Source organism: Lutjanus erythropterus, chromosome 5 (genome assembly GCF_056507025.1).
Source record: "Lutjanus erythropterus isolate fLutEry1 chromosome 5, fLutEry1.hap2, whole genome shotgun sequence".
NCBI lineage: Eukaryota > Metazoa > Chordata > Actinopteri > Lutjaniformes > Lutjanidae > Lutjanus > Lutjanus erythropterus.
The window spans coordinates 36,477,344-36,504,210 of record NC_139321.1 but is presented as its reverse complement, the minus strand read 5'-3'; the positions used below and the strand labels follow the sequence as shown (position 1 = coordinate 36,504,210).

General features: G+C 39.7%; 1 protein-coding gene across 12 annotated transcripts in view; it reads left to right on the top strand.

Moving 5' to 3' along the window:
• rapgef2b (Rap guanine nucleotide exchange factor 2b) overlaps positions 1 to 25,930 on the top strand; it is a 149,614-nt gene extending 123,684 nt beyond the window's left edge. For 5 of the 12 annotated variants that reach the window (XM_084719759.1, XM_084719768.1, XM_084719764.1 and 2 more), the window contains 16 exons: positions 879 to 987; positions 1,529 to 1,805; positions 3,068 to 3,225; positions 4,396 to 4,410; positions 4,888 to 5,128; positions 6,417 to 6,800; positions 7,122 to 7,333; positions 8,921 to 9,044; positions 9,507 to 9,530; positions 11,222 to 11,445; positions 13,146 to 13,313; positions 14,037 to 14,186; positions 16,772 to 16,970; positions 17,115 to 17,635; positions 18,941 to 19,362; positions 22,052 to 25,930. In XM_084719759.1, the coding sequence (XP_084575885.1) occupies positions 879 to 987; positions 1,529 to 1,805; positions 3,068 to 3,225; positions 4,396 to 4,410; positions 4,888 to 5,128; positions 6,417 to 6,800; positions 7,122 to 7,333; positions 8,921 to 9,044; positions 9,507 to 9,530; positions 11,222 to 11,445; positions 13,146 to 13,313; positions 14,037 to 14,186; positions 16,772 to 16,970; positions 17,115 to 17,635; positions 18,941 to 19,314 (3,180 nt within the window). In that variant the 3' untranslated portion in view covers positions 19,315 to 19,362; positions 22,052 to 25,930. The remainder of the gene's footprint in view (positions 1 to 878; positions 988 to 1,528; positions 1,806 to 3,067; positions 3,226 to 4,395; positions 4,411 to 4,887; positions 5,129 to 6,416; positions 6,801 to 7,121; positions 7,334 to 8,920; positions 9,045 to 9,506; positions 9,531 to 11,221; positions 11,446 to 13,145; positions 13,314 to 14,036; positions 14,187 to 16,771; positions 16,971 to 17,114; positions 17,636 to 18,940; positions 19,363 to 22,051) is intronic. The other 7 variants (XM_084719766.1, XM_084719762.1, XM_084719771.1 and 4 more) reach the window with 5 other exon arrangements.
• The last annotated feature ends 937 nt before the right edge of the window (positions 25,931 to 26,867 follow it).

Here is a 26,867-nt window from a genome sequence, read left to right as displayed (position 1 = left end):
TCTTTATACTGTATTCAATTGAATATAGGTGGAAAAATATTCACTCTGTTCTTTTTATTTATGGTTTACATGATGTCCCAGCTTTTTGGGGTTTGTGTATTTGACTTCAATTCACCTACTCATTCCCCAAATACAAAGAACCACTATTCATCAAGTATGCTGCCAGGCTGAAATCCTCCCACCCATAGGATTACAGGTTTCAGAATACATTTCTGTGAGGGAGGAACAAATATGATAAAATAATCAAGTAACTGTGCTCGTTACTCAAACAAAAGAAAAACGGGGAAAGGAAATAAATGAAGAGGAGGAAATGCTCTTTATTTTAATGGGACATTTATGGGTTCCACCACCCTACTCCTTATCAACCTGCTCCTGCAGAGAGTAATTAAAATTCAGAAAGGGCCTCCATATCTCAGCAAAAGTATGAGAGGACGCTTTGAGTGTATTAATCCTTTCCCAGTTATAAGAAGTACACAACATCTTGATGAGAAAAGGACAGAGGGATCTGTTGCTTCCTCTTTAAAAGGATCAAATGCCTTTCAAGAAGTGTAGTGAAGACCATGACCACAAAGGCTTTATTAGGTAAGAGAACATTGGATTCTTTTGATGTTAAGACAGAGTACTGGCAGGCTTTTGTTGCCCACCAGTGTAGCAATTTTGCTCTTAATCCAAACACATAACTTTGGACCAGTTCATTTTGAATGCTGATAATTTCTTGAGAGACAAAGAGATAGAAAAGCCGAGTGTCACATTGTTGAGAAGGCACAGAGGGCAAAATCCTGGGGAGATTCACCCACTTCAGCCACATTGCATAATTCTGTTGTTGGTAACATTTTGGTAAAATTCACTGATATATTTCTTCCTTCTTCTTTCTGCAGATCTTGGAGGTCAATGGGCAGAACTTTGAGAATGTCCAGCTCAGCAAAGCCAATGAGATTCTGAAGAACAACACCCACTTGTCCATAACTGTGAAAACAAACCTTTTAGGTAAAGTTCCTGGCTATCATACCTTGTTAGGATTTTGTGAGATATGGGGGATTTTTATCTTTTGAAATGTGTGGGCATACCCATTAAATAAGTGGTTCTGTACCTGGTGCATCAAAGAAAAATGTGTGGGTGGTGAGATGATTTAAAGGTAAGTAAAGCAAGAGAAACATATTTATTTTCCTTCTCTTTGTATTCTTTTGCTCAGTTGTTTGCTCTTTTGTTAATTTATAGATGATTTCACTTATTCAGCACTCAAACTTGAAAATTCAATTTAAGTCAGTCTGTTAGGAGGGCTCATAAGTAGCCAGTGATTGGCTGGGAACTGATATTTTAAATCACTCATAGCCAAACTCAATCATTCGAACTAAGAGAGGCCCAGGGTGCTATTATTTATAAAAGAAGTACTTAAAAACTGAAAGAAACGAGAGAGGCTGGGAGAATCCAAATGGTAGAAATTACTTTGAATGGTTTTTATAGTATTATACAAAGTATATTGCTCTCCCCTTTACTAACTTTCTGTGTCCTCCCTCCTTTTGTCCAGTGTTTAAAGAGCTGCTAACCAGGCCAGAACACGACCATGATTTGGATGTTGAGGACGAACATGACAGAAAGAACGGCGCACCCCACCTTCCAAAGATTGGAGACATTAAAAAGGCCAGCCGCTACTCCATCCCCGACCTGGCGGTGGATGTGGAGCAGGTGATGGGCCTGGAGAAGGTCAGCAAGAAAGCAAAGACCAACACGGTGGGAGGACGTAACAAGCTGAAGAAAATCTTCGACAAGACACTCACCAGCATCCTGCCTCCTAAACCATACAAGTAAGAAGACCTAAATAACAAGTGTATAACAGCTTTTGTTATGAAGAAAATGATTGTACTTAAATATAAAAGCCAGACAACATAGTTTTCTATGTTGACAGTGCTAGATGGCATTGAGAGGTAAATGTGAGGTTTAAAAATCAAATCATGTTAGATGGTGTCAGTAAAGTACACACAGAATGCTTGTTCACCAAACTAACAAGTCTATTAATGTTAGGGCTGCACAATTAAAAAAAATATTGTTTATCTCATATATGGCAAAGTGCAATATCCAAATCAGAAGCTGCAATTTTTTGATAAAGAGAATGTGTGTGACAAAACAGAATTATAATGAAGTACTGCAGTGCTGCAGAGATTTTCTGGCCTACAAATCCTGTTCTCTAGATGGTGCAGAACACAACAAATGTCACATAATCATGATTTTAATAGTTTTTGTCAGTGAAAATAAAAATTGTGATGCAAAAATGATAATTCCCACTAATGGTGAATCATATGAAAATCGCAGTTTCTGTCAAAATAATCGTAATGTGACATTTTTTTTTTTTTTTTACCATATCGTGCAGTCCTGTCTTACATCAAGAGGATACTAAAGGCACAAGAGTGAGAAAATTTGATGTTGGAAAGTAAAAAGCAGTTTGTATTCTCTCACAAGTTTTAATCTTGTGCTGTGTGCAGAGACTGAGAGTCTGACTGTGACTGATTGGGCTGTTTGTCTCTACTTTTCCACAAATTGTAAAAAATCAGAAGGTTTTCTTTTTCCTCACATCGCAACGTGCTGCTCTGATCAATGCAAAGTGTGCACGCAATGTGATTGATCAATCAGTCACTTGCTGAGCTGAATCAGACAGAACTTACTGATGTCATTGCAGCACATAGCTGATAATGACTCAGACATTCAACTGTGATCATACAGATTGAAAGTTAAGCTTGTAAAAATAAGTTTTCAGTTGTTCCAGTACAGAGTTTTTGTATCTAAATCCTTAGGATTCATTCAGGTTGTTATTCTAATGGTCTAGCACCAGGTGCAGAGCTCAGATTGATATTTCTGCTCACTGACTCAAATGTGAACCTCTCCCAGCACCAATCACCCAGTATTAGGTGGAAAATGTGTGTAAATTTCTTGCAGACTGTAGTCCATGGATTGCACAGCCAGAGGGGTCCACAGCTTCCACCTTGCGCACAACACTAACATCGCCCCCTGCCTTTTGTTGACAGAACTGCTGTCTCACCCCTCCCATGCTCTCTCCCTCTTGTTTCCATAGTGACGTTTGCGTGGGCCAATCACAGGACGACAGCATTGTGGGGATGAAGCAGTCCAAACAGATCCCACCACCCCTGCCTGTTAGTGGAAACCTGTCGTCGTCAAACCCAGACCTTCTGCAGTCTCACCACCGCATCCTCGACTTCAACAACCAGCCTGGTGGGTATCAAACTGCTGTGTAGCAACAAATCACTTTTACTTTGTTTTATTTAAATGTTTGACACCATCGTTGGTAAATAAGATCTAGAAAACATGATTATAATATAATTAAATAATATAATAAATATAATATAATTTGCGTTAGCAGCTGCTGAAAGCTTCTCATCCCATTTTACTTTTTTTTTTACATGTGAGCTTTTAATATTTAGAAACTAATTTTCATATCAAGGATCCCCCACAAAATGTGCTCAGGATTTTGTCATAAGGAATCCCCTTTTTTTAGGTTTGACAATAATAAAAGTCTTGAGAATCAATCGGTGATCAAACTATAATCACTGTAAATTACAATAAATCAAAATGCCCAACCCTATTTCTCCCCATGTTGTTTCCACTTCCAAAAAATGTGAGTTCAAATGCTCCATTTTGCCTTTTACTTGGAATCTCCTACAAACTACTCAAGGACCCCTGTTGGTCCTCAGACACCAGTTTGAGAACCACTGCCTTATATCATGGTGCTGGTATTGATTGTGATACGGTGCATTTTTTGGAAATTCAGTTGCTGAAAGAAGAATCTCACCCCAGGGTCTGTTTCGAAGCTGTTCCAGCAGCTTTCTCTTATATCGCAAGAACCTCATCAGCAGATGGAGTTTGCCCATTTGTCATAGACCACTTCAAAGACTTCTTGTCCATGTTGGCATGAAGTTTGAGTTTATGAGTTGAGCATGAGTTTAAAAAAAGAAACTTTATGAAAATCATGTGATCAAAAACTCCATAACAGCAACTTCACAGAGAGCTGAAAGCCAAATTTGTCAACTGCTTACAAGGTCAAAAATGAACCTAATCAAACCAGCGTTTGAAGATAAAATTACCAGGTAGAAATATCAGTTTTGGGGGTATTTAAATCTTGGTAGATCAAGGTATGTCATCACATTAATGCAACAATCTGTAAATCTTTCTCGCTATAATGAAGTCATGCTCATTAGCAGCAATGGGCTAATACAACCAGAGCTATTACAGTATGACAAATTTATCTCATCTCACAGTGTATATAGTCAGATCACCCAACCCTACTGTGAATATTGTTACTCTACCAACTGTATAGAGCCAGTCATCTCAATATTTCTGTCATCATTAATTCCTGTCCATCACATGTTGTTTGTGTTCTTCCAGTCCCATGCATACTGAGTGAGTATCTCCTCTCCACATGATCCTGCTTCTCCTGGCACAGTTACGTCTTTGTCAGTGCTGTCAGACTTTCAGACATTAATCAACTGCTGAACTGAAGTTTGTAACATAAACTCAGTTAATCTGCCTTCATGCTTGTGAGCGCTAAATTGAGTAAAGCTAACAGCATTGCACTGACTGCTGACCTTTTAATTTTCTGTGGGCACGTGGGTGATGATTTTGTTATGGTGATTTTGGGTCATATGATCTGTGGGGGGTGTGCTTCTGATCAAACTAATGAATGATCAATCACATACCGGTGTGGTCCAAATTAAGAAATGCTCAGAAGATGGACTGGGGCTTGATAAATCGTAGAGAAGAAACAAGCCAATAATCATTGGTGTTACTTACATAATGAGATTTAACAGCTCATACTTCACAGTGAAAGCACTGCTGATTAGTAAGCATTTATCCTCATGATGAGTTTTGCATCCCCAGATATGTCGGACCAGGTGTTACGAGTCTTCAAGGCGGACCAGCAGTCTCGATACATTATGATCGGGAAAGACACAACGGCCAAGGAGGTAGTGGCCCAAGCTATCAGGGAGTTTGCCCTGACTGCAGCAGCAGAGGCTTATTCCCTGTGTGAAGTATCTGTCACACCCGAGGGCGTCATCAAACAGAGGCGGCTACCGGATCAGCTGTCTAAACTAGCGGACAGGATTCAACTGAGCGGCAGGTAATGATCTGTGGTTGATTGTGCGCAACGCCACCTTTTCTGCTAGGATTATTGAAGGTCAAATAAAATCTTGTCTGTGAAGATTCTCAGTCATCCAGGTCATGGTATCCATAGCAAAGGTCATCCTCTCATCCAAGAAGCTTCTTCAGTTCATGAACTGATTTGATTCATGTATGAATTAAAGACATAGTTTAGATTATTTGAAGTGATGTTATATGAGGTACTTAACAGTAGTCAGAGTATTAGCTATAGTAGATGGCAGTCAGTACGCCCCCAGTTTGGAGAAGAAAGAGGAATGCTAGCATGAAAGCAAGGCAATGTACTGCTGTAGACGGGGTCAGTAGCAAAACATATTTCAGCCACGTCAAAAAAGCTCCACCCCAAAAAATCAGGATCACTATTGTACCCTGTAGTTTCACCACTTTACTTTGGCAACAGCCTTTTGTGATGGGAAACAGCCAAATATCCCTCCCTCCACATCAACCAAACTCCACTGGTGAAATCAGTCATTTTACGTCTCGTTTTTGATTTACTGCAGCCTGAATCTGTTAGTTTGTTTGTGTCACTGTTCAATCTCAGTGTTTTAAAGGGATAGTTTGTATTCACCAAAGTCACACAATAACACAGACACACTAACAAATTTAGGCACCAGTAGACCAGCAACTTCTGTGTTTTGTGACATAAAATTACTGATTTTGCCTATGGAGTTTGGTCGGGTTAGAGAAAGCAATATTTGGCTTGTATAACAGCCGTTTCCCATCAAAAATGCTGTCTGACAGCAAGGTAAAGCAGTGAAAAAATTCTAATTATAATGTACACTTCAACTGATTTTTTTAGGTCTAACTTTTTTAAGTGGTTAAAATAGCTTTTGCTGTTAACCTTGTCTGCACCAGTACTGTGCTTAGCCTGCTTCTCTTAACTGGAGGTGTGCTGACTGCCATTTACTAGAGGTAACATACTGACCATAGAAAAGTACCTCATAAAACCCCCTATCTCAAATAATTGGAACTATCCCTTTAACAATTTTCATCATTGACTAAACCTCTATTGATCATTTAATCTGTAAAATATCCAACAAAACAACATTTATTCAGTTTAGAATGATACCATGTAGTGAAAATGAGTAAATCCTCTCATTATAAAAGGAGAAATCAAAGAATACTGTCATTGTTACATGTTTTTAAATGATGAAACTGTTATCGAAATATTTAATTATCAGTTAATTGACTCAATCATTTCTACACTAGAGAAAGAGTAAAACTAACCATACATTGTCCTCTATCAACAGATACTACCTAAAGAGCAACATGGAGACAGAGACGTTATGTTCAGACGAGGACGCTCAGGACCTCCTGCGAGAAGGGCAGATCTCTTTGTTGCAGCTCAGTACAGTGGAGGTGGCCACTCAGCTCTCCATGAGGGCTTTTGAACTTTTCTGTGCCATCGAGCCCACTGAGTACATTGATGACCTGTTCAAGCTGCGCTCCAAGACGGGCTCGGCCAGCCTGAAGCGCTTCGAGGAGGCCATCAACCACGAGACCTTCTGGGTGGCCACGGAGGTGACTCGGGAGCCCAACCAGCTCAAACGCATGAAGACCATCAAACACTTCATCAAGATCGCCCTGCACTGCCGCGAGTGCAAGAACTTCAACTCCATGTTCGCCATCATCAGGTGAGATGGGGAAGAATGAATGTGTGTGTAGTGGATTGCGCCATTGTGTTATATTTTGGATACTGAAAAATTATCTTGATTTTTATGAACAAGTTTTGTAATTTTTCTTTTTACCTTTACTGTATAATGACATAAGTGTGTGTTTATACATCTTAAATTAGTTTTGAGGTGAGACTAAGTCCTTTAGGTGTTGTCACTTCTGCACAAATGATTTATTTAATCATTTTTAGCTGTTTTGTGACTAAACTAATAAAAGAAACTACTGAACTACGCCAAATCAAGCATAAATTGGGACAATTTTTCCTGTGTTTCCGCCCACAGTGGTCTGAACCTGGCTCCAGTCTCCAGACTGAGGGGAACATGGGAGAAGCTACCCAGCAAGTATGAAAAGCTGTTCGGGGACCTGCAGGACCTGTTTGACCCATCAAGGAATATGGCCAAGTACAGGAATGTCCTCAACAATCAGAACCTCCAGCCGCCAATTATCCCCCTGTTCCCCGTCATCAAGAAGGACCTCACCTTCCTACATGAAGGTAGATGACGTGAAATTCATGTCTAAATAAAAACAAATCTATCTGATCCCACCTCTAGTATTATAGTAAATTGTAAATCTTACAATAAGTCAAGCAGTGACTGAAAATCTATTTCATGGGCCTATGCCATTCAGTAGTTCTCATGGGCATACATTAAATTCAATTTTAGACTGAAAATCCATTTTTCGCTCCATTTGCCATTTCTTTGAATTACATTCAGTTACAGCTATACTGCCTTGAACTTTGAGAGTGACTATCCTGACTTAATAACATAAAGTTAAGTTATGATACCATCATTTTATGCCCTTTTATGTCAGCCTGTTTTACCCCAAATTCCTTTCCATAGACCTTACATAATGAAGGAAAAAACAGACGATGCAACTTTGTTGCTTATGAACTACCAAAGTGCATTTGCTGTTAAAAACCAAAAAAAGTATATATAAAAAAAGTTCCCTCAGCTTTCCTGTCTATTTCAGCTAATAAATAATGAAGTACATGTATATGTAATTAAATATATGTGATTAAAAAAGTAAATTATGTGTATTTCACTGTTTAGAGTCTGTGATTGATGTTACTCTGGTAAGCTAGTCTAATGACCTTGTTAGTAACACTAGTTTAGCTGGTGTTACCTTATTTTCTTGAAAATTATTGGAGCTACTACTCTTATTTTGTAAAAGAACACTACATTAAGATACTGGACCATAAAAAATGATTTTTCAGTTATGGGAAAGGGGTTTTAGCCAGATACAGCTAATGCTAGCTGAGGCTATCTCACCAGCTAGCTCTAGCATTATTCTGCATTCATATGGTGTTGGAATAATAGGAAAATGGGAAAATTCACATGAATGCCCCCTGAAATCTGAGCAACTTTGATAGCCTGAGAAAATTCTGATATACAATTTGCCTAGTTGTCATCTGTTAATGTTGTATTCACAGGATGATGAAAGTAAATGTGTGGTTGATAACTTTTACTAATTCAGGTATTGCATATCGACATTTTGTCTACATGTAATTTGAAATATAATAAAACAGCAACATGAATCTTCACCAGGACACTAGTCTCAGCCAGCCTGTCATCCAGACACTAGCACAACAAGTACAACAACAACCTTAAGTATAATTTGAATTAATATTCAAGCCTTTCATCTGCGTTGTTGGAACCAATAAGGCTATCCGATCACAGACCAAAAAAATCCATGTTTTTTCCAAATGTTACTTAAAAGCTCAGAATACCGACTTCCCAGCTTGAGAAATGGGACCATCAGAGGAGAACGTGAATGCAATATTAACAGTTTCCTTGTGATGACATTTGCTGTCTAGTTGACTGGCTTTTTTTACTTACTGCAAATTTAACATGCAGTTTCCAGGGAAATTCCACATTTCTTTTCCATTATATTGTTTTATATAATACAAAAAACAAAATATGAAGTTATGGTGCTCTCTTAATTTGAACCAGATTTGTAGTTGTAGCTTTGCAGGGCAGTATTAGGTGTGTATTGCTGCAGTCCTCCTGATCAGTGTTGGTTTTGTCAGCTGTGTAATGTGTGAGTAGTCAGTGTTCATGTTCTCTCTTCCCGTATTTCTCAGGTAACGACTCTAAAGTGGACGGTCTGGTGAACTTTGAGAAGCTGAGGATGATTGCCAAAGAAATTCGCCATGTCGGTCGCATGGCCTCCGTCAACATGGACCCGGCCCTCATGTTCCGCACCAGGTAAGACACCTTTAAAAAAGAAAAAAGCCAGGTTTCAGATGAATAATGATCCTTCACCCTCTCTGTAGGACCAGTCAGCACTTCACTGACTAACCGAGCTCTGTGGGGTTAGCCGGTTCACATAGATTCAGTAAAGTTTTCTGCATCACGCTTTTCTGTCAAGCAGCTGTTCCCTCTGACAACTGTTTCCTCTGGCAACTGTTTCGCCTTACACATTGTTGGCATAAGATGTGCACAGTGCTCCCGTGAAAGTGTGTCTTTGTCTAATGATGTCACTGCCTAAGTGGTGTTACCATTTGATTTCCTCTCCTCTGACTTTCATGTGGATCTTTGGTGAAATTGCTTCTCTTTTGGTGATCTTGGTGGCCTTTCCTGTCCTAAGCTTTGTCTCTTTCTCTCTTTTCTCTACTCGTCCACCCTTTTTCCCTCCATGCTTCTCTGTTCATGGCACCCACCCTCTAGGAAGAAGAAGTGGAGAAGTTTAGGGTAAGTTTGGTAACCTTTTGCCCTCCCTGCACCACGGCCCTGTTTCCTGCCAGTTTGTGTGCTTCTTTTCTGAAACCTTGTTTCCATTAACCAGTTTGAGTTGAATAATCCTACTAACACTGCCTGAATCTAACTGGAAGGCACTAAGAGAAACAAAGGTCACTTATGCTAACACTAAGTTACTCTGGACTTAGTTACAACTTGAAGCTGCTACAGGGAACTTTTAACTGTTTATGAAATAGTCTCAGTTTATTTCTGATGTGTTAAGGAGACCATCAGAGAGAAATTGGCTATTTTTATTTAATTATTCTTAATGTCTTTGACCAGGTCGGAGTATCCTTGAAATCAGAGGAAATGAGCCTGTTTTTACATTTTCCCAGGCAAAGTCATAAGAGTAACACAGTAGCCAGTTAAAAATAAGTTAGGGGAGATTTTTACTCAGATTATTTTTTTTTTCACATTGTATTTTGTGGTTATTGCAGTGAAAACGCTTCCACTTTTGTTCACAGAGACCTCCAAAACCAACAAAATATGAAAGGTCTTTGTAATAGCTTTAACATGAAGTTATTGTATCATAAAAGATACACAAGTGACTGGAAAGTCTAAAAAACTAAAACTAAACATACAACAAATTATTGATGTTGGATTCAAGTCTTAAATTAGCAGATGTGACCTTTTTTGACATGTTTTTTTTTACTTAACAATATGCATGCAGCTTCAGTGTCAGAATTTGACCTGTCTTTGAGGTTTTATCCGTCTATCAAACCTCCAAACAGCCAGAGATTCTGGATATAAAGTCTTATTTTTTATCATGCTTTACATTCTTGTGGTCAAATGGGACATCATTTTGCATACAGCATTCACTGAGACATTTAATGGGAAACACGTGGATGTACACTGCATCCACCAAAGAAGCTTTTCTGGTAATTATGACTTCTGTATCACATAATTATGACTTAGTTGTCTTGTAATTATGAGGAAAAGCAGCTTGGAATTGTGAGATCTGTATCTCGTAATTGAGAGAGTTTTCTTGTTATTATGAGATCTTTACCAAGGGAATATGAGGTGTTAAGTTCTAATTACAAGGTATGAAAGTAGTAATTATATGAATGAAATGCACATCTTAAATATATATAGATAAATTGTATATATTCACAGTAATTGTACTATTCTTTTTAGCCACATCTTGTGGAAATGCAATGAATCTTTTCCACTGATTTGAACAAATGTAGCCTCTCACTGAGTAACATTTGAGGCCACTGTTTTGTGTACTGTTTGACTGAGACCATGTGCAAGTACTACTACAACTACTACTGCTACTCCCAGCTTTGATTCAAGCCACAAAAATGTAAACTATGACCGTGCTACACTAGTGGAACTTCCCCTTTCTCCTGCCCTGTTGTTTGACAACAGCCATCATTCCTCACCCCCCCTCTGCTGCCTGGAATGTCTGGAATGTTTTGGAGTTAAGAGAAATGCCTAAAGCTGCTCTCTGCATGTCCGAGTCCACATACCATACTCCTTGTAGTATTACCTGTACAATTATGCTTAAATGTAGGCTCATTTACACACTAAAGCAATATGTTAATAAGTCTGTCTCTATTCTTTCTATTTGTTTTTGTGCGTCTTTGTCTGGGCTCCTCTCTGTTTTATGTGCATGTTTCTGGGTGGCTGCCCATGTGTGCAATCAGGTCTTTGAGCCAGGGTAGTGCCAATGCGGCAGTGCTCGACGTCACCCAGACAGGCGGGCACAAGAAGCGAGTGCGGCGCAGCTCCTTCCTGAACGCCAAAAAGCTTTACGAGGATGCCCAGATGGCCAGGAAGGTCAAACAGTACCTGTCCAACCTCAGCCTGGAGACGAACGAGGAGAGCCTGCAGACACTCTCGCTGCAGTGCGAACCCTCCATCAGCACATGTGAGTGTGTGACACAAACACACAAATACAAGACACATATTGTTAGAAATCTAATAGGAAATATGAATATAATGTATAAGATAAAGCATGCCGCCTTATCTCCCAGCTATCCGTTCAAGAATATATTTAGAATTAAATGTTAAGTCCTTGATTTTGTTTAAGTGCATATTTCTCTTGAGACGACCACATGTTCCCAGGATTTATAGCAGAGACAGACAGGGTGGGACCACTGGAGTAATAAGACACTCAGTCTTGCTAAAGGATTCATTGGCAGGGAATAAAAATGAAGCCAGTTTCCCATTGTTAATGCCAACACCACTTGCTGCTAATGCACTGATAGACAGAAGGAGTGTGCAAGTGGTCAAAGATAGTCGGGCATCTGTCACCAGTTGTTTTCTTAAACTAGACAGCATTCCTAACTTCAGCCTCTTTCACACATGTGCTGCAATCTTGCAAGCAGACATCAAGACATTACCTGGGGTTTCTGTATGTGAATGCAAATGTCTGAATTAGTTGAACCGGACAGTAAATGTGTTTACCCCTGCCAGCTCTTTAGTCCAAAGTCACATGTGGAGATACAGTGTGGAGCTGCTTCATAATCTTTGCTGCCTGCATATTGTTTTCCGGTCTTTTGTTTATCATTTAATTTTTACACAGACCAGTGTTTGCCTAACTTTTTGCATCACATACCACCTCAGAAAATATTGAGTGTTACTGTTTGGCAACGTTTGGTTCCAGCACGTGCTGTGGACCCTTCACTGTTGTTCCTGAAGTAGCCACTAGCACTTGTGCTTCTCAAAGTATTCTCCTAATCCTATTCTCTTCATAGTAATTCCTGTTAAGAGCCATGATTGAAGTGTTTTTGAAGCATTAATTTTCAGTCTCTTCATTTTATCTTGCCATCACAGTTTAGCTCATAACTAGCAGTAATCATGGACAATATATGTCCACACTATGTGCATGATCTTGAGTGTGCAGCAGACTAATATTAAAACAAAAATACAGGGAAGGCTAAACATTTCAGTGATCTCATATTTACATATGTATTTTAATTCGAAATGTTGTATATTGATATTCTTATATGCTTTTTTTTTTTTTTTTTTTTTTTTTATACTTCCGACATTTCTCCATGTACCACTGGAGGGAACTCAAGTACCACCAGTGTTACACATACCAAAGTTAGAGAGTCTAGGATATAAACTATTTTAATATCAGCCGACATCAGTCATCAGTCTTTTTACCTCAGTTTTATGTCTTTCATCGTCCTCTGTGATGTGAAGTGTGAGTGCTGCTCGTAGTTCAGTTATAATTCAGTTATAAGCATCATGGAGCATCTCTCCTGCTGGGCAGCAGATTGGACTCACACTGCCCTCCATTTCAATCATCCTTCTCCACTTCCATCACAGTCAGTTTTGTGGTTTGTGGTTATTTTGAGACTCAGTTTGTATTTATATCAACGCCAACAGGCATTATTATGGACGAGTTCTCCTCCTGCAGGCTCTGCAGGCGCCACACCTCGCCTAAACCGTTCAGAGTCTTTTCAACATGTGAGAACATGTCTGACATGGACAATCTCTTGTTGTGTGCTTCATGTGTGAAAGTGCAATGTCCTGACCTGATTCTCAGGACACAGTTCAGAGTTCATATGTGAAATTGACTTGGGTAATGGAAATTTGCTGGCTCCCTCTCACCCTGGTTAGTGCCCAAGAACGCTAGTGGGAAGCGACCAGACACCTCCCCAGTCGTGTCCAGAGCTGCCAGCCAACAGAGGGGCCAGTTGGCCAAAGGAAACCAGGCCCTCCAGGTCCCCGCCGTGGCCCTTTACCCATCCCGAAAGAAAGTGCCAGTCAAGGATTTGCCACCGTTTGGTAAGACAAAGATCAAGCTTTATGAATTTTGAATAATGAAATCTGTACTTTCAAATGTATACATCTAACCAGGACTTTTAGTAATCCCTAAAATCATTGTTATATTTATCAGTTTTGTTTTATTTGAAAAATTATATTTCAGAACAAGATCTAGGGTTATTTGTATTGCAAAATATGTGCAAAATATATTTAGTAAAGCACAATGAATGTGAGTATCAGTACTTAAATTGATTGATCTTGTCTTGTAGGTTCTTCCAGTGGAACATGTCCAACAACTGTGCAGTCCACTAACAGTTACTGCTGTACTTGTATTTTATTGTTAGGGACATGTCAGACCATATTTAAGCTAAAATCTCTGATTCAGTCACTGTCACCTAAATAATCGTATCAATAACAAGATATATATGTTATTCTTTTGTTAATAGCGTTGTGTAACAGTGTTGCTGTGCATTTAGTCAGAATCAGCCCCACTTGTTCTTCTACATGCTACCATTGCCTTGCTTTCTCCTCCTCATCATGTTATTTGCAGACAATAGCAGAACCAGCCTTTCCCAGCTTCTTTATGACAGTGCCGCCACCTAGAGGCTGTCTGACAACAAGCAAATACAAAAAAAAAAAAAAAAAAAAAATCCCAGACAATGCAGTTTAGCATCCCAGCAGCCTCGGGGAGAATGGCAGTGCTCCTCATGCTAATTCTACTCATCTTCTCGCAAATGTCCACAGGCACCAGTTCGCCTCAGTCTCTGAAGAAGATCCTGTCTCTGTCAGAGGAGGGGAACGAAAGGCACCGGAGGCAGCCAGAGGACACTGTGTCCAACGCCTCCTCCCAGCTCTCCTCCCCTCCCACCTCCCCCCAGAGCTCACCCAAGAAGGGTAAGCCAATAATCCTCCCTCCCTCTCACACCATTCTCCAGGCTCCTTCCCCTCTGTATTTGTGTGTCACATATGCCACCTGGTGGCTGCCAGCAGGCATTGCATCATGTTTTAAATCTGTTGTTGGATACTAGTATTCTCAATCCAAAATAAGACTCGGCTTATTCTAATCTTACCAGACAGTTTTGTTAACTTTGAGACTATATGTGTATATATCTAGAATGAATAATATAGAATATCTTTTTGAAAGGAAATTTTGAATTCTTACTTTGGCAAAGACAACATGCCCTACTAATAAATATTTTTCAAATTCCTTTCCCAAGCTTTTTGTCACAGAAAAGGTAATAATTAACCAGAACTTGAAGCCATACCAAGGCCACCAAATTTTCATCTGGCTTCAGACTATGCAGAGTTGTTGTTATTTATCCTGTGACATGTTTGCGTTGATCACAGAAAATGTTTTCTGTGATTCTGTTTTTTTAACCACTACAGCAACAAGTGAACTGGCACTGATCCGGTGGTCAGTTGAATTTTGTCGGCCTGAGAACGTTGGCACTGACTAGTCTGGAGTGAGGTGCATTAATTGTAGTAGAGACTGATCTGTGTGTAGGATTTTGGCAACGTCTTTGTTGCTTTAATGCTTTTACCCTGCATTTCCAGAAGTCACTGGTGTTTTTATATATTTTTCATAGAAGTTTTTGGTCAATCCAGTGAGATTTTGTTTGTTCAGCTGTGGTGGTTTTCAGTGATTATACTGAAACAACTTTTTCTATGTCAGCAGTTTGGAAACTTATCACTCACAGATCTGCATATGATTTTTATTCAGGGTCAGAGGTCCAGAATCATCTGCAGAAAAATTACTTTTTTAAAAACTTTAAGCAACATGCATTCAACAAGCAATTAATTAACATCACATGACAGGCATAACCAAACATAACTGAGGCAGACAGGGCTCTGATAGTTATTCCATTTATTTCTGACTCAGATATGTTCTCACAGCCACATTTACATTAGTTGTAGAAATCTTACTACTGTTTGCCTGCAGGAGAAAACAGAGCTGATAGTGAATTCTCAGGTGTAACATTAATGCATGAACATGAAGCAGCAGCAGCAACACGCAACACTCTGCTCAGCAGTTGATGTTGCCATGACAACAGTCAGTGACGTGAATATATGGCAGGGCATATTAAAACCACATTGATTCTGGGGACAGGAGGATGGATGGTGAATGATCTCCAGCTACTGCTACACTAGCAGCCACACTGTATTTTCAGTGACTCTAAAAATGTACTGATTTATAGAAAATATTCATAACGTGAGGTAAAGGCTGGGTCCAGATTGACTTGGCCATCATTCTGGATGCGGACCGGATTTGAAAAGTCCTCGTCTGTGTGTTCCAAACACATTGTTGTTGCAAATGCTAGAAATAATGCTAGAAAAGTTGAAGTAGAAACTTGCCTTGATGAGCTCATGCTACATGGCAGACAGGGCAATGTTAAAGACAGGATACTAACCACAAAATCATCATCTAAAAAGGAAAATACATAAAGCACTATAAATTCAGTAGCTAAAAAATATACTTTATACACCTGCTGTAGAGAAGTCAACTCACCTAAACATTTAAAATGCACAGATAATGAATTAATTTGATGGAAATAAGTTAGTGTGGAAAGCATCTGAAGAAATTCTTCTGTATCTCTGTCCCTAGAAGCTGCTGGACTGGAATGTTTGACTGTAGACCACAGGACTCTGGTCTGAATACTCTTTATAGATTTAAAGAGACCTCTGTTGTCTTTTCAGCTCTGCAGCTGCTACTTAAATTAACTTGAACCCTCAAGGGTCCTGCAAGTCCATGTGTCTCCTCGTCAGCCTGAGCTTCATTGTCATCACCTAGTATCAGCTAATCCTGATCAGTCTGCACTTCTGACTCATGTTTGCTTCACATCTCTTTAGTTAAAGCTTCCTAGAATGATCATGTTTTCACTGAACATTCCTTCATTTCTTTAGACTTAAAAGTACAGACAGGATTGAAGCAGTTACTGAGGTGATTTATGCTGATAGTGGTTTGGAAATATGACCACCAGGCTATTCAGCTCTATAGCTGAGCTGGCAAATGCCACAATGACGGTTGAGTGTAACTATAAAATATGTTCTTACATGTGTCAGCACCAGTGATTTCTCTATATCTCCCCAAACTTTTGTTATGTAATTCCTAGTCCCTTCACTCCTATTATCTAAACTTTTCCACACGCTTCAGCGCTCTGTTAAAACCCTGAATCTCGTAGTAAACTGCTGTTTCAGTAAGAATCTAATGCACTCATCCCTAAAGAACTGGTTGTCCTACTTGGAAAAGACACTACAATTATCCCTGCAGTCTGATATGTGAACTAGAGATGATTTATGATGAGAGTTTAAAAGAAGTAGACCCACTAGAAGTTATTTTTATGTTCAGATCTTTATGTCATGTAGGGGATCATGTTAGGACTTGGGGAAGATTTAAATTGAATCTTAATCCTCCATGATAGAGGTACTTGTGCTAAATTGAATATCTCTTACAGTTCCTTCTCTTTTCCTCACACCTCCAGGTTACAACAGGATGGGAGACGCCTACTCAGACTCTGGTCACAGTGAGATCTCGTCTCGCTCCAGCCTCGTCAGTAACTCCTCCTTCGACATGGCCCAGGAGGAGAGGAGACTCCGTCACTCTGGAGGAGTCGGGGATTCACACTTGGGTCCACGGCTGGAGCGAAGAGCCACCACTGACCCTGACCAGTACAGCCTCGGGTAGGAACACTTTTACATACTTTTAGGCATTTTTTCCTTCGTTATACAGTACAGCTGAAGAGCAGACAGGAAATGCTGATTGTTGATTTTTTATTATTTGTTTTATTTATCTGACCTTCAAACTTTATTTTTATTACATCACAGGTCGTATTCCTCGATGCAGGACTGTCGGGGCATCTACCCTACAGTTTTGTCCTCGCCCAGTTCAGAGGAGCTGACTCAGGATCAGGGTGATCGCGTTTCCCTCGATGCTGCAGACAGTGGCCGCGGCTCCTGGACTTCCTGCTCGTCTGGTTCCCACGACAACATCCAGACCATGCAGCAGGGGCGCAGTTGGGAGACTCTGGCCTTTGGCGGAGGTGGTGGCGGAGGCGGCATCGGAGGGCTTCCTCCTGGTGGACCGGAGGCCTTATTAGGGGGGCCTGCTGCACTGTGGGCTGCCCAGGCCAGGGGGAGCTGGGCGTCCGCCAGCTCCTCCTCGTCCTCAGCTGCGTACTGGGGAGAGGACTCTGAGGGAGATACTGGAACCATTAAGAGGAGAGGAGGGAAGGACGTCAACGCCGACCCAGAAACAAGTAGCATCACATCCACTGGGTCAGAGGAGGCCAAGCAGCTCAGCCGGCCCTCCCCGTCACCCATCACTGCTGGGGGTAAAGGCCTCATTTGTGAGTCACTTCACCTCATGGTCCTTTTGATTTAATGCTGATTGTTCAAGCTTTTATAGTAAACTTATTTAGTTATACTTGTATAGGCGGGGCATTTTTACCAAAAGAGGAAGGCTGAGGAGCGAAAAGTAAAACCTAACTCTAAAACAGAATCTCCCACAAAATCACAAGTTGTCATTTTTACACTTCAGTTTTTGTACAGATTAAACAAGTGAGATGTAACATGTTAAATCGAGAGTTGAGAGGTGCAGATGGGTGAAAATTGTTACTTTTCTCAGAGAGCCAGATGAGGTGTTTTCCTCTCTTTCCAGTCTTGAACTTCATGTTGAATGTACATGAGCATGAGACAAAGTATTCACCAAATGTTGAACTGTTCCTTTATTTTATGCAATAGAGCACTAAAAATTGTACCTGGGATGCAGTCAGGTGACTTAAAATGCTGACCGTGTCATCACAGTATTTCTGTTTTTCTGGAGACCTCTTTTGTGTTTTTTATTCTCTTTTTTTGGGTTATATCAAGATCCATACAAACAATGTAAACATTCCCATAGGACTTAGAATAAAAGCTACATCTCTCTGAGCCTTACAGAACAGAATGCAGTAATACTGAATTAAAATAAATGATGTGAAGCGAACAAGGACCAACAAAGTAAATAAAGAAATACAGGTAGAAATAGAAAATGAGAGATAAAATAGAAAAGCAAACTTACTAAACAGATCCAGGTTGTTGTACAGTTGAAATGTCGATAGTCCAACTTTTCCATCTTCTCAAAAACTTGTCCTGTTACAGTCTGATAGAAAAAGCAATTCTTTCTGTCCTATATTTGTCATGAATAATTTAAATCTAATCGGTTTCAGACACCTTCTAGTAATGACTTTCCTGAACTTAGAATCCACACCAGATGTCCAACATGAGAGGTTCCTTTTTCTGATGGCAGGGTGTCCAAATACAGGGTCTGTAGTTTAAATGGAATATCCTCTTGGAGTACTTTTTTGCAAAACTTTATGAACCTCCTGCCAAAAAGGTATTAATAATGAGCAAGACCAGAATATATGATAATGATTTGCTTCGGAGAACTCAGAGGATTGGGAATAATGACTCTTTTGAACTGGAGTAATGAAAAACCTCTGTTGCATTTCAGAATCAGAAAAGTCTTTATTGTCGTTATAGTCAGGTAGAATGAAATTATGAATGGCTTTCCTCCATGCATTTAATTGTCTTTTCTCTACCATTACTATCAAAAAAAAGGGGGGGAAGCACTCAAAATGTGGCCTTCATCATCTTCATCTGCATCTTTTTTTCAGCACGGAAAGAAAGCCGTTACCGTGAGCCTCCCCCGACTCCCCCCGGCTACACTGCCCTGACCATCTCCGACCTCGCTGAAGGGCAGCACCCAGCCCCGTCTGTCCCCACGTCCACGGTGACCCACACGGGCCGCCGACCGCCAGACTACACCACGGCCCTGCAGCGCTCGCGCATGGTCACCCAGTCGCCTGACTCCCACCAGGCCCACCAGGGGGCCAAACAGCGGGCGGGCGGCCTCCAGCGCACACGCTCGCCGGCCGAGGAGCAAGAGGCTGAGGAGGAAGAGGAGGGTGAGTCCTTGTCTCCCAAACTAATCGCTCTGAGGAAGCCAAAGCCAGTGGCACAGCATACACCCGAGACTCCCAGACCATGAGAGTGTGTGTACGGGGGTTAACAGGCAGGGCCCCTCTCCCCAAGGCAGGTAAAAACTAATTTATCAGGTTGCCCCCCTCCACTCCAATGAACCTGCATGTGAACAGGAACACACACTTGGACTGAGACCATTCCTTCACACACAGCACCAGTAGGACCGGTCCCACTACAAATCACAATTCTCTCCCAATGTTTGTAAAATTTGCTCATTTAGTATTTATGATGTGGGAATTGTTCATTTGGAGTGGGACGCTCACCTTTAACCCACAATGTATCATCATGCATGAGTCATACTGGTCGGATCAGACGCTCACCGCCACACATTCTGCTCTTCTCTCTCTCTCTCTCTCTCACCGTCTCACACACTGTGCCGCACAGCATCCATCAGCCGGCACAGTGCCGTCAGGATCCTCTCACCCATGCAATCAAACTCAGTGCCTGAAAACATGCACCTCCATCCTCCTTGCACCAGCACGCACCCACTCGCCTACACTCACTCTGGATGAATCGGTGTAATGAAATGAATGTAGCAGTATTTTTCACTCAGTGTTTTTCAAAGATTTTTCACATTCAAATTAAAGTCTGATAGTTTGAATAGTTTGAAAATTAGTTTTTCAAGCAGCCGTTGATTTCCACATTAATAAACAAACTGGTAGACAAAACAGTATTTTTATTTTATATGTTGTCCTTTGACAGATGTCGTACTTATAGAACGTTTTTATCTGCCATTTTCTGTTCATTTCAGTAAAAGAAGAAAATCAAATCAATGCAGACTTGAAATTTGCTTGTTCTTTTAAAGAATTGTTTAAAACATTGTAAAAATGTGCAAGACTAAGTTAGATATTGGAAAAAAAAGAGAAGGGAGGATGGAAGATGACAGAGAGGGACTGAAAGTTGCTGTTAGTCTGTTTCCTTGCTGTTAATATGCAAGAAGAGCCATACCATCAAATTATTGCACCTTATACTAAAAAATGAGTTGAGTTTAAACATTTTTAGTGCAAATAAAATGCACTCATCATGACTTCAAAGAAAACTGGTTACAAATTGACAAATTGATTTAAAAAATTGCCATATTTTGAAGATGGAATCAATCAATCCTCTACAGTGTAGAGTAACATGTCATTACATCTGATCTAATTAGACATTTTTTTTTCCAAGTGTAATCTGGGTATAGGTAATTCTTTGTTGTAATCTGATTATCTAATCCTGATTACATGCAATCTGCAGTCCTGGCTACAGGACAACATGGTGTCATAGCCACAGAACAGCTGTCACCCTATGTAAATCAGCTGTAGATGTTAATTCAATATGTGAAAAATGTCAGGAAAACTATATTTCTAAAGAGTAAAGAGTAGCTGCTCCAGTAAACTTCAAATGGACACTGAAATGGAGATGGAGCAGTTGCACACCTGGAACACAACACATCCACATCCAGTGAACATCCAGGTTAATATATGTGATTTTCTTGTACAAATAAAAGTTTAAAACAGCCCCTGCTCACAACTGTCTTACCATTTGTCAATAACATACTTTAAAAAAACAAATTGGCAGAATGTCCTTTGTCACTGTCAAGTTTCAAGTGGCTGTATGTTGATTTTCGTATTATACTGACATGAGTAGAAGGCAGGAAATCAATCAGAAAAAACATGGCATGCTCTGGAATCATGTGTGGTAGTGACGTTTGTGATTCATGGATTGTGAACTATAAGAAGACAGGTTTTTATTCTAAACACTGCTGCAGCTGTTCTTTTTAGTTTTTACTTTTACTGAAGTAAACACTTCATTTTCATTTTTAAAGGTCCAGTGTGTGAGATTTAGGGGGATTTATTGGCAGAATATGGCACAAATTGAATATGATATTCACAAGTATGTTTTCATCAGTGTATAATCAACTGAAAATAGGAATCTTTGAGTTTTCGGTATCTTAGAATGAGTCCTTTATATTGACAGAGGGCGCAGGTCCACTTCCACAGTAGCCCAGAACGAACACACCAAATACTGACCCTAGAGACGGGCTTTAGCATTTTTTGAGAGTTTCTCCTTCCCCAGGGATACTCAATATGTGGCCCATGGGCAAAATCTGGGCGCTGTTTGCATGAAACTAATGAAAATAAATTGATTCACGCTGTTTTTCCCAGGAAGTGGGGTCCAGCCCTTGTTCCTCAGTAAGTTGCACCTGTGGTCACAATTGATTTCTGTGTACAGCTGACCTGCACAGAGCTCCTGTCAGATTTTTCTAAGATGAGTGAAGACAACAAATGTGGACAAGGTGAAAATGGAAGCAGGCAATTCAATGAAAGACGGACAGAAATGTGTCTTTGTTTTGCCACCTAATACCAATCTTAAATCACTGTGTTTAAGTTGCCAAATAACAATTCCTGTCTGCAAAGTTGTTAATATGAGGCACCATCACAAGAACATACTAGCTTTAGTGTAAGGCTGCAACTAACAATTATTTTCTTAGCCAATTGATTGGTTATTATCTCGATTAATCAATCAATAGTTGTTTGTTTTAAAATGTCAGAAAACTGTGAAAAATGTCAATCATTGTTTTCTAAAGCCTAAGATGACATCCTCAAATGTCTTGTTTTTCTTACAACCCAAAGAGGTGAGTTGGTTGCAGTCTGCAAGCTCACCACTAGATGTCACTAAATCCTACACACCGGTCCTTTAAAAATGAGTTCATACGTGTCATGTCCACATTCATTGTAACGTTTCGCTGTCTTGTCTTTTCACAGAGGATGAACAGGTGTCAGCGGTCTGAGGGACGACAGTGGACGTCCTTTTGCAGTAACTTGAAGTCCCCCTGGTTTTTGGGTGGGCAGGATTAAAGAGACTGACAGACAGACAGACCAATGGACTCATCATCAGTTACGTACGTGCCTGCCTCCTCCACTCGGCTCTCCCTCCTGATCGGTGGATTCCTCTGCTCGTCTCCCTCCTCCCCTGCCTTAAAGCATCATAGGGGGTTGAATGACCCTGCATGCAAAAAAAATACTGTGAAGAAGATGGAGAGAAGGTCAAAGACGATGACTAAATGCCTGGCACTTTGGAAAAAAAGACTACAGAAACCTAACTGGTGCCGGGAGGGTCGACCTGGCCACATAACACACAAAACCACATAGATGTTGCTGTTAGAAACGGGAGCGGTTCCTTAAGACCGGCCCCCACCCAGTGAAAACAACCCCAGACCCACCTGTTAACACAACAGCATCATGACGTGTTGAGCTTCATCTGCACTTTCTCATTTTCTACTTTATAAAAAAAAACAAAAAAACAGAACAAATAAAAACAAGACTATCGTTTGAAGACAGAGAGAAACAACGGTTGACTTGACTCTTGATTTTCTTCCCACTAGATTTCTTTTTTTGTCTTTTTGTTTGTTTTCTTTGACTGATTGCACTCTGGGGGCCGAGAAGAGAAACCAAGTCAGCCCATTTCTCTGTCTGGACTGAACAACCCATCTGTCGTCGAGTGTTTTGAACTCTAAATCCAGTATTATCTCATGTTTCACATGTGGAAGCTTATCAAGTGTTGGTTCAAATCAAAGCTAGGAGGAGAGAGCCCAGGAGGGAGAACCGACATGCACAGTGTACTGACATACCTACACACACACACACACACACACTCACACACACAGAGTACATTTTATGTACCAGTACATACACAAAAACTCATTTCTAAAAAAAAAAAAAATAGCACTTTCAGCACAATCCTAGATGTTACCAGACGTTTGGATAGCAGGGTATGAGTGAACCATATCTGACTGTCATCCCTCCTCGGAGCTCGTCTGGTTTTATCAAAGTCTCTTCATCATCTTGTTGCTTGCTGTTACATAGAGAGTATAATGTTTTGTAACTGGCCTGTAGGTGATATCAAAAAGCACAGATCTGACTGAGCGAACATGTCGGACTCCATCATGTTGGTCTCTACAGTGCATCAGAGGTACACAAGGTAACTGAGTCACAAAGTGCAGCTGCAGAAGAGGAGATTTACTGGGATGGTTTGGATTATTTGAAGTGAGGTTGTATGAGGTACTTATAGTCAGTGTGTCAGAAGCAAAAAGAGCACTGGTGTGGGGAGCTAGGTAATGTACTGCTGTGGACAGGCTCAGCTGCAAAATGTATTTTAGCCACTTAAAATATCAGTTTAAGTGTACACTATATTTAGAATATTTTAATCCCTGTCAGACAGCCTTTTCTGATGGAAACCACACCTATATAATTCATCATTTTACCTTGCACAACATGGGAGTTGCTGATCTACCACGGCCTGACTTGGTTTGCATGTTTGTATTACAACTTTAGTGTTTTAATAGTAGTTTAGTCGTTAAACTTGGATTCACCAAAGTCACACAATAGATCACAGCAGCAGCAAACCAGAAATTCCCATGTTCTGTGAAGTAAAATTACATATTTCACTCATGGAGTTTGTTTGGTCTTTGAGAGGGTTATATTTAGCTTATGTAAAGTCTGTCTGACCGAGGTAAAGCAGTGAAAATATTCTAAATATAACGTACACTCAAACTGCTGTTATAGAGGCCAAATGTGGTTCTCTCAAAATCAACTAAAATCCATAGGAAAATTCTGTAATTTTACCTCACAGAGAGAGTTGCTGGTCTACCACTGCCTTGTTTGGTTAGTTTGTTTGACTTTGGTGTTTTGAATCCACTGAAGTCACACAATAACACAAACTAACTAGCAGATCGAGGCAGCGATAGTCCTGCAACTCCTCTGATGGTGAGTTAAAGCAGTGAAAATATTCTAAATATAGTAACACTTAAATTGATTATTTTCTTAAGGTGGAACTTTTTTTGTGATGGGAAACACTGTTTCAAAGCCAAATACCAAGTCCACCAAAACCTCCATGTAATACACCAACTATTGATAAGTACCTCATAAAACCCCACATTAAAATTCCAAATGACCCTTGTAATTCTGGAAGTTCACCTTTTTTGCCCAAAATCAAAGCTAATGTCAGGTATGGACGCCGGCGGGAAAATGTTAGAATCAGACAGGAAACGTGTGAATCAAAGTACAAACTGTGAGCAGTGAGCCACAAACATCAGCATATTTCAGAAGCTGCCAATGTGTAAATTTTGAGTGAGTGTACCCCGAACTGTCTACCTAAACAAATAATCTTGTACAGAGTCTTATAATATTCATATCTCCCTTCAAAATAAAAGTATCCTCAAATTTAGATTTGGCTTTTCTCCAACCTGAACATACGCCACATTTTGTGAATGTCCAAAGCGCCTTACGATGCCATGATTGCATACATTTCTTTGCGTGGTTGTTCCCATCATGAATCACCTTGCTTCAAGAGCAGTCTTGAATCAAGCAATAGTGGAGTGAAATGCCTTATTCAAGAAACTTCCCCAGACTTTTTTTATTATTATTATTATTAAAATACATTAAGACTCAGTACAAGATGAAGCCGAGCATTTTCTTTCCGTTTTGTTCTTGGCTTTAGATGGCGCCATCAGACTGTGGCCATCACATGTTACAGTGTCGTAGATGTTTTTGTCTACGCGCGGAGCGACCCTGCACCTCTCCCTCTGCTGTTGTGCTAATAGATTCATCCTCAGAAACTCTTCTCACCTGTTACAGACATCAGCTCGCTGGATGCTGTATGTATATCGCTATAAACGCCTGCATCCAGCTTTCCACCATATCTCGCCATCGATGGAAGTGACTGAAGATTTTGATTATTTTGTTTTTCTTGGACTCCGGTGGGGATGTTGACATGAAGAAAATTTTTTCAAGGCTGCCAATCAGAACGATTAGAACTGCAATTGTGAAAAGTTTTTTTTTGTTTTGTTTTGTTTTCTTCTATCACTGAGTCGCACTGATCACATTGATCAGTCCTGGAAACTACAGACTGAGAAAGAGATGAATGAGTGCAGTGTTTTCCACTGTGTTCTGTGACTACACACTAATAATTTCCTGGGTTTCTTTTGTTATTGTACTTTTTTTGTAATGGCTGCAGATAGATTGTTAATAATTTGTTTGTAATACAGTGGTGAGACATGCATCATTCACTTTTCATTCAACTCTGAAGATAATGTGCATATTAGCGGGCCGAGTCCTATTTCGAAAAACAAAAAGTTGCACAAAAATGTACAAGCGTAAAGATAAGTGTAGTAGGTAGAACTGCTACTCCGTTTGATGTGTGATGTCAGTGAGAAATGTACATTTAGCTGGTGATGACCTTCTTTTCTTCATTCTTTCTTGTACTACTTTGACCTGTATGTCTTTTAAAAAGACAATTGGTGGAGTATGTATCAGTTGTTTTTGTATTTTTAATACAATAATTGTAAATATTGGTTATATTTTTGTTCAAATGTACTATGTTTATGCCTCAACATCCAGTTTATATGAAGCTGGGAATCAATAAATACTGCATAAAGAATCAACACTTAGGTTTAAATGCACTTATTCATTTCTTCTGCATTTTGATGTCTTTCTTTTCTCCGATTTGTTTTTTCCTTCAGAGGATTTTTTCCCCAGATACCGTCTAGTGTTTGCACAAGTCATGGAAGCAACTTGAAAAGTGTAACTCTCATACTTTTCTATCTGACCGCAGTGTGTCAGAATTAATAAAAAAGAGATATTGAAGTCTGCCCTTGCTTTTATTTACTCGATTTGTATTGTCTTGTTATCCGGAGCTGTGAGAATAGTGCAAATCCCAACTCTCATTTTTGTACTTTTTAAATTTATTTCATTTCTTTCTTACATTAGCTCTTTCATTTTATAATAAAATTCTACATCTACAACTCACTGTGCACCACAGAGCCATAATAAGAAAAATGATTACCTTGGGCTGGTGTTTTGGGGATACATGCTGTTGTAGTTATTTCTCCCGCAAGTAAAACATTTAATTTGTGCCTCATTTTTCTCGGTAATTGCTGGGATTTACTTATATTTTACATAACTTGAAGGAAGATTAATATACCATGAATAAAACATAAGAGAAACATTTGCATTTAGGCCATTAGATTAAAAAATCAAATTCAAAATGATGAGAGTCACTGCTGGCAACGAAACAGGCAGACTGAAATAATGGAATGATTAAGTAGCTTCATGTTTTTATTAGAAAATTAGATCTTAAATCTCTGTAGTACACAGAGAGTGGGGTAGTTTCTCAAAAAGGACCTGCAGCAATCTTGAGAAGTCTACCACAAGAGTGCACTATTTTTCTACTAACAAGAATCAACATCTGAACTGCTAACTGGTCTTTAACACTCAAAATCATCACTACTACTGATCTTTTTTTCTTTTCTTTTTTAAAATAATATTTGTATTATTTTGGGCAGTGTAAAAAAAAACAAAGACAATTGAAATGCCAAGAAGACTTACCAGTCCATGACTTGGAATGTAATTTAATGCCAATTTCACAGTCATGCTGGCACAGGTATTAAAGATAAAATAAATTAGTCAGTACTTGAATTCAGTAAAACATTTTATTTTAATAATGACATTCAAATTGCCTGCTTGTACTTTGGATTCTGCAGCTACTTCAACAACACTCATCAGTTCTTTTTCATTATTAAAT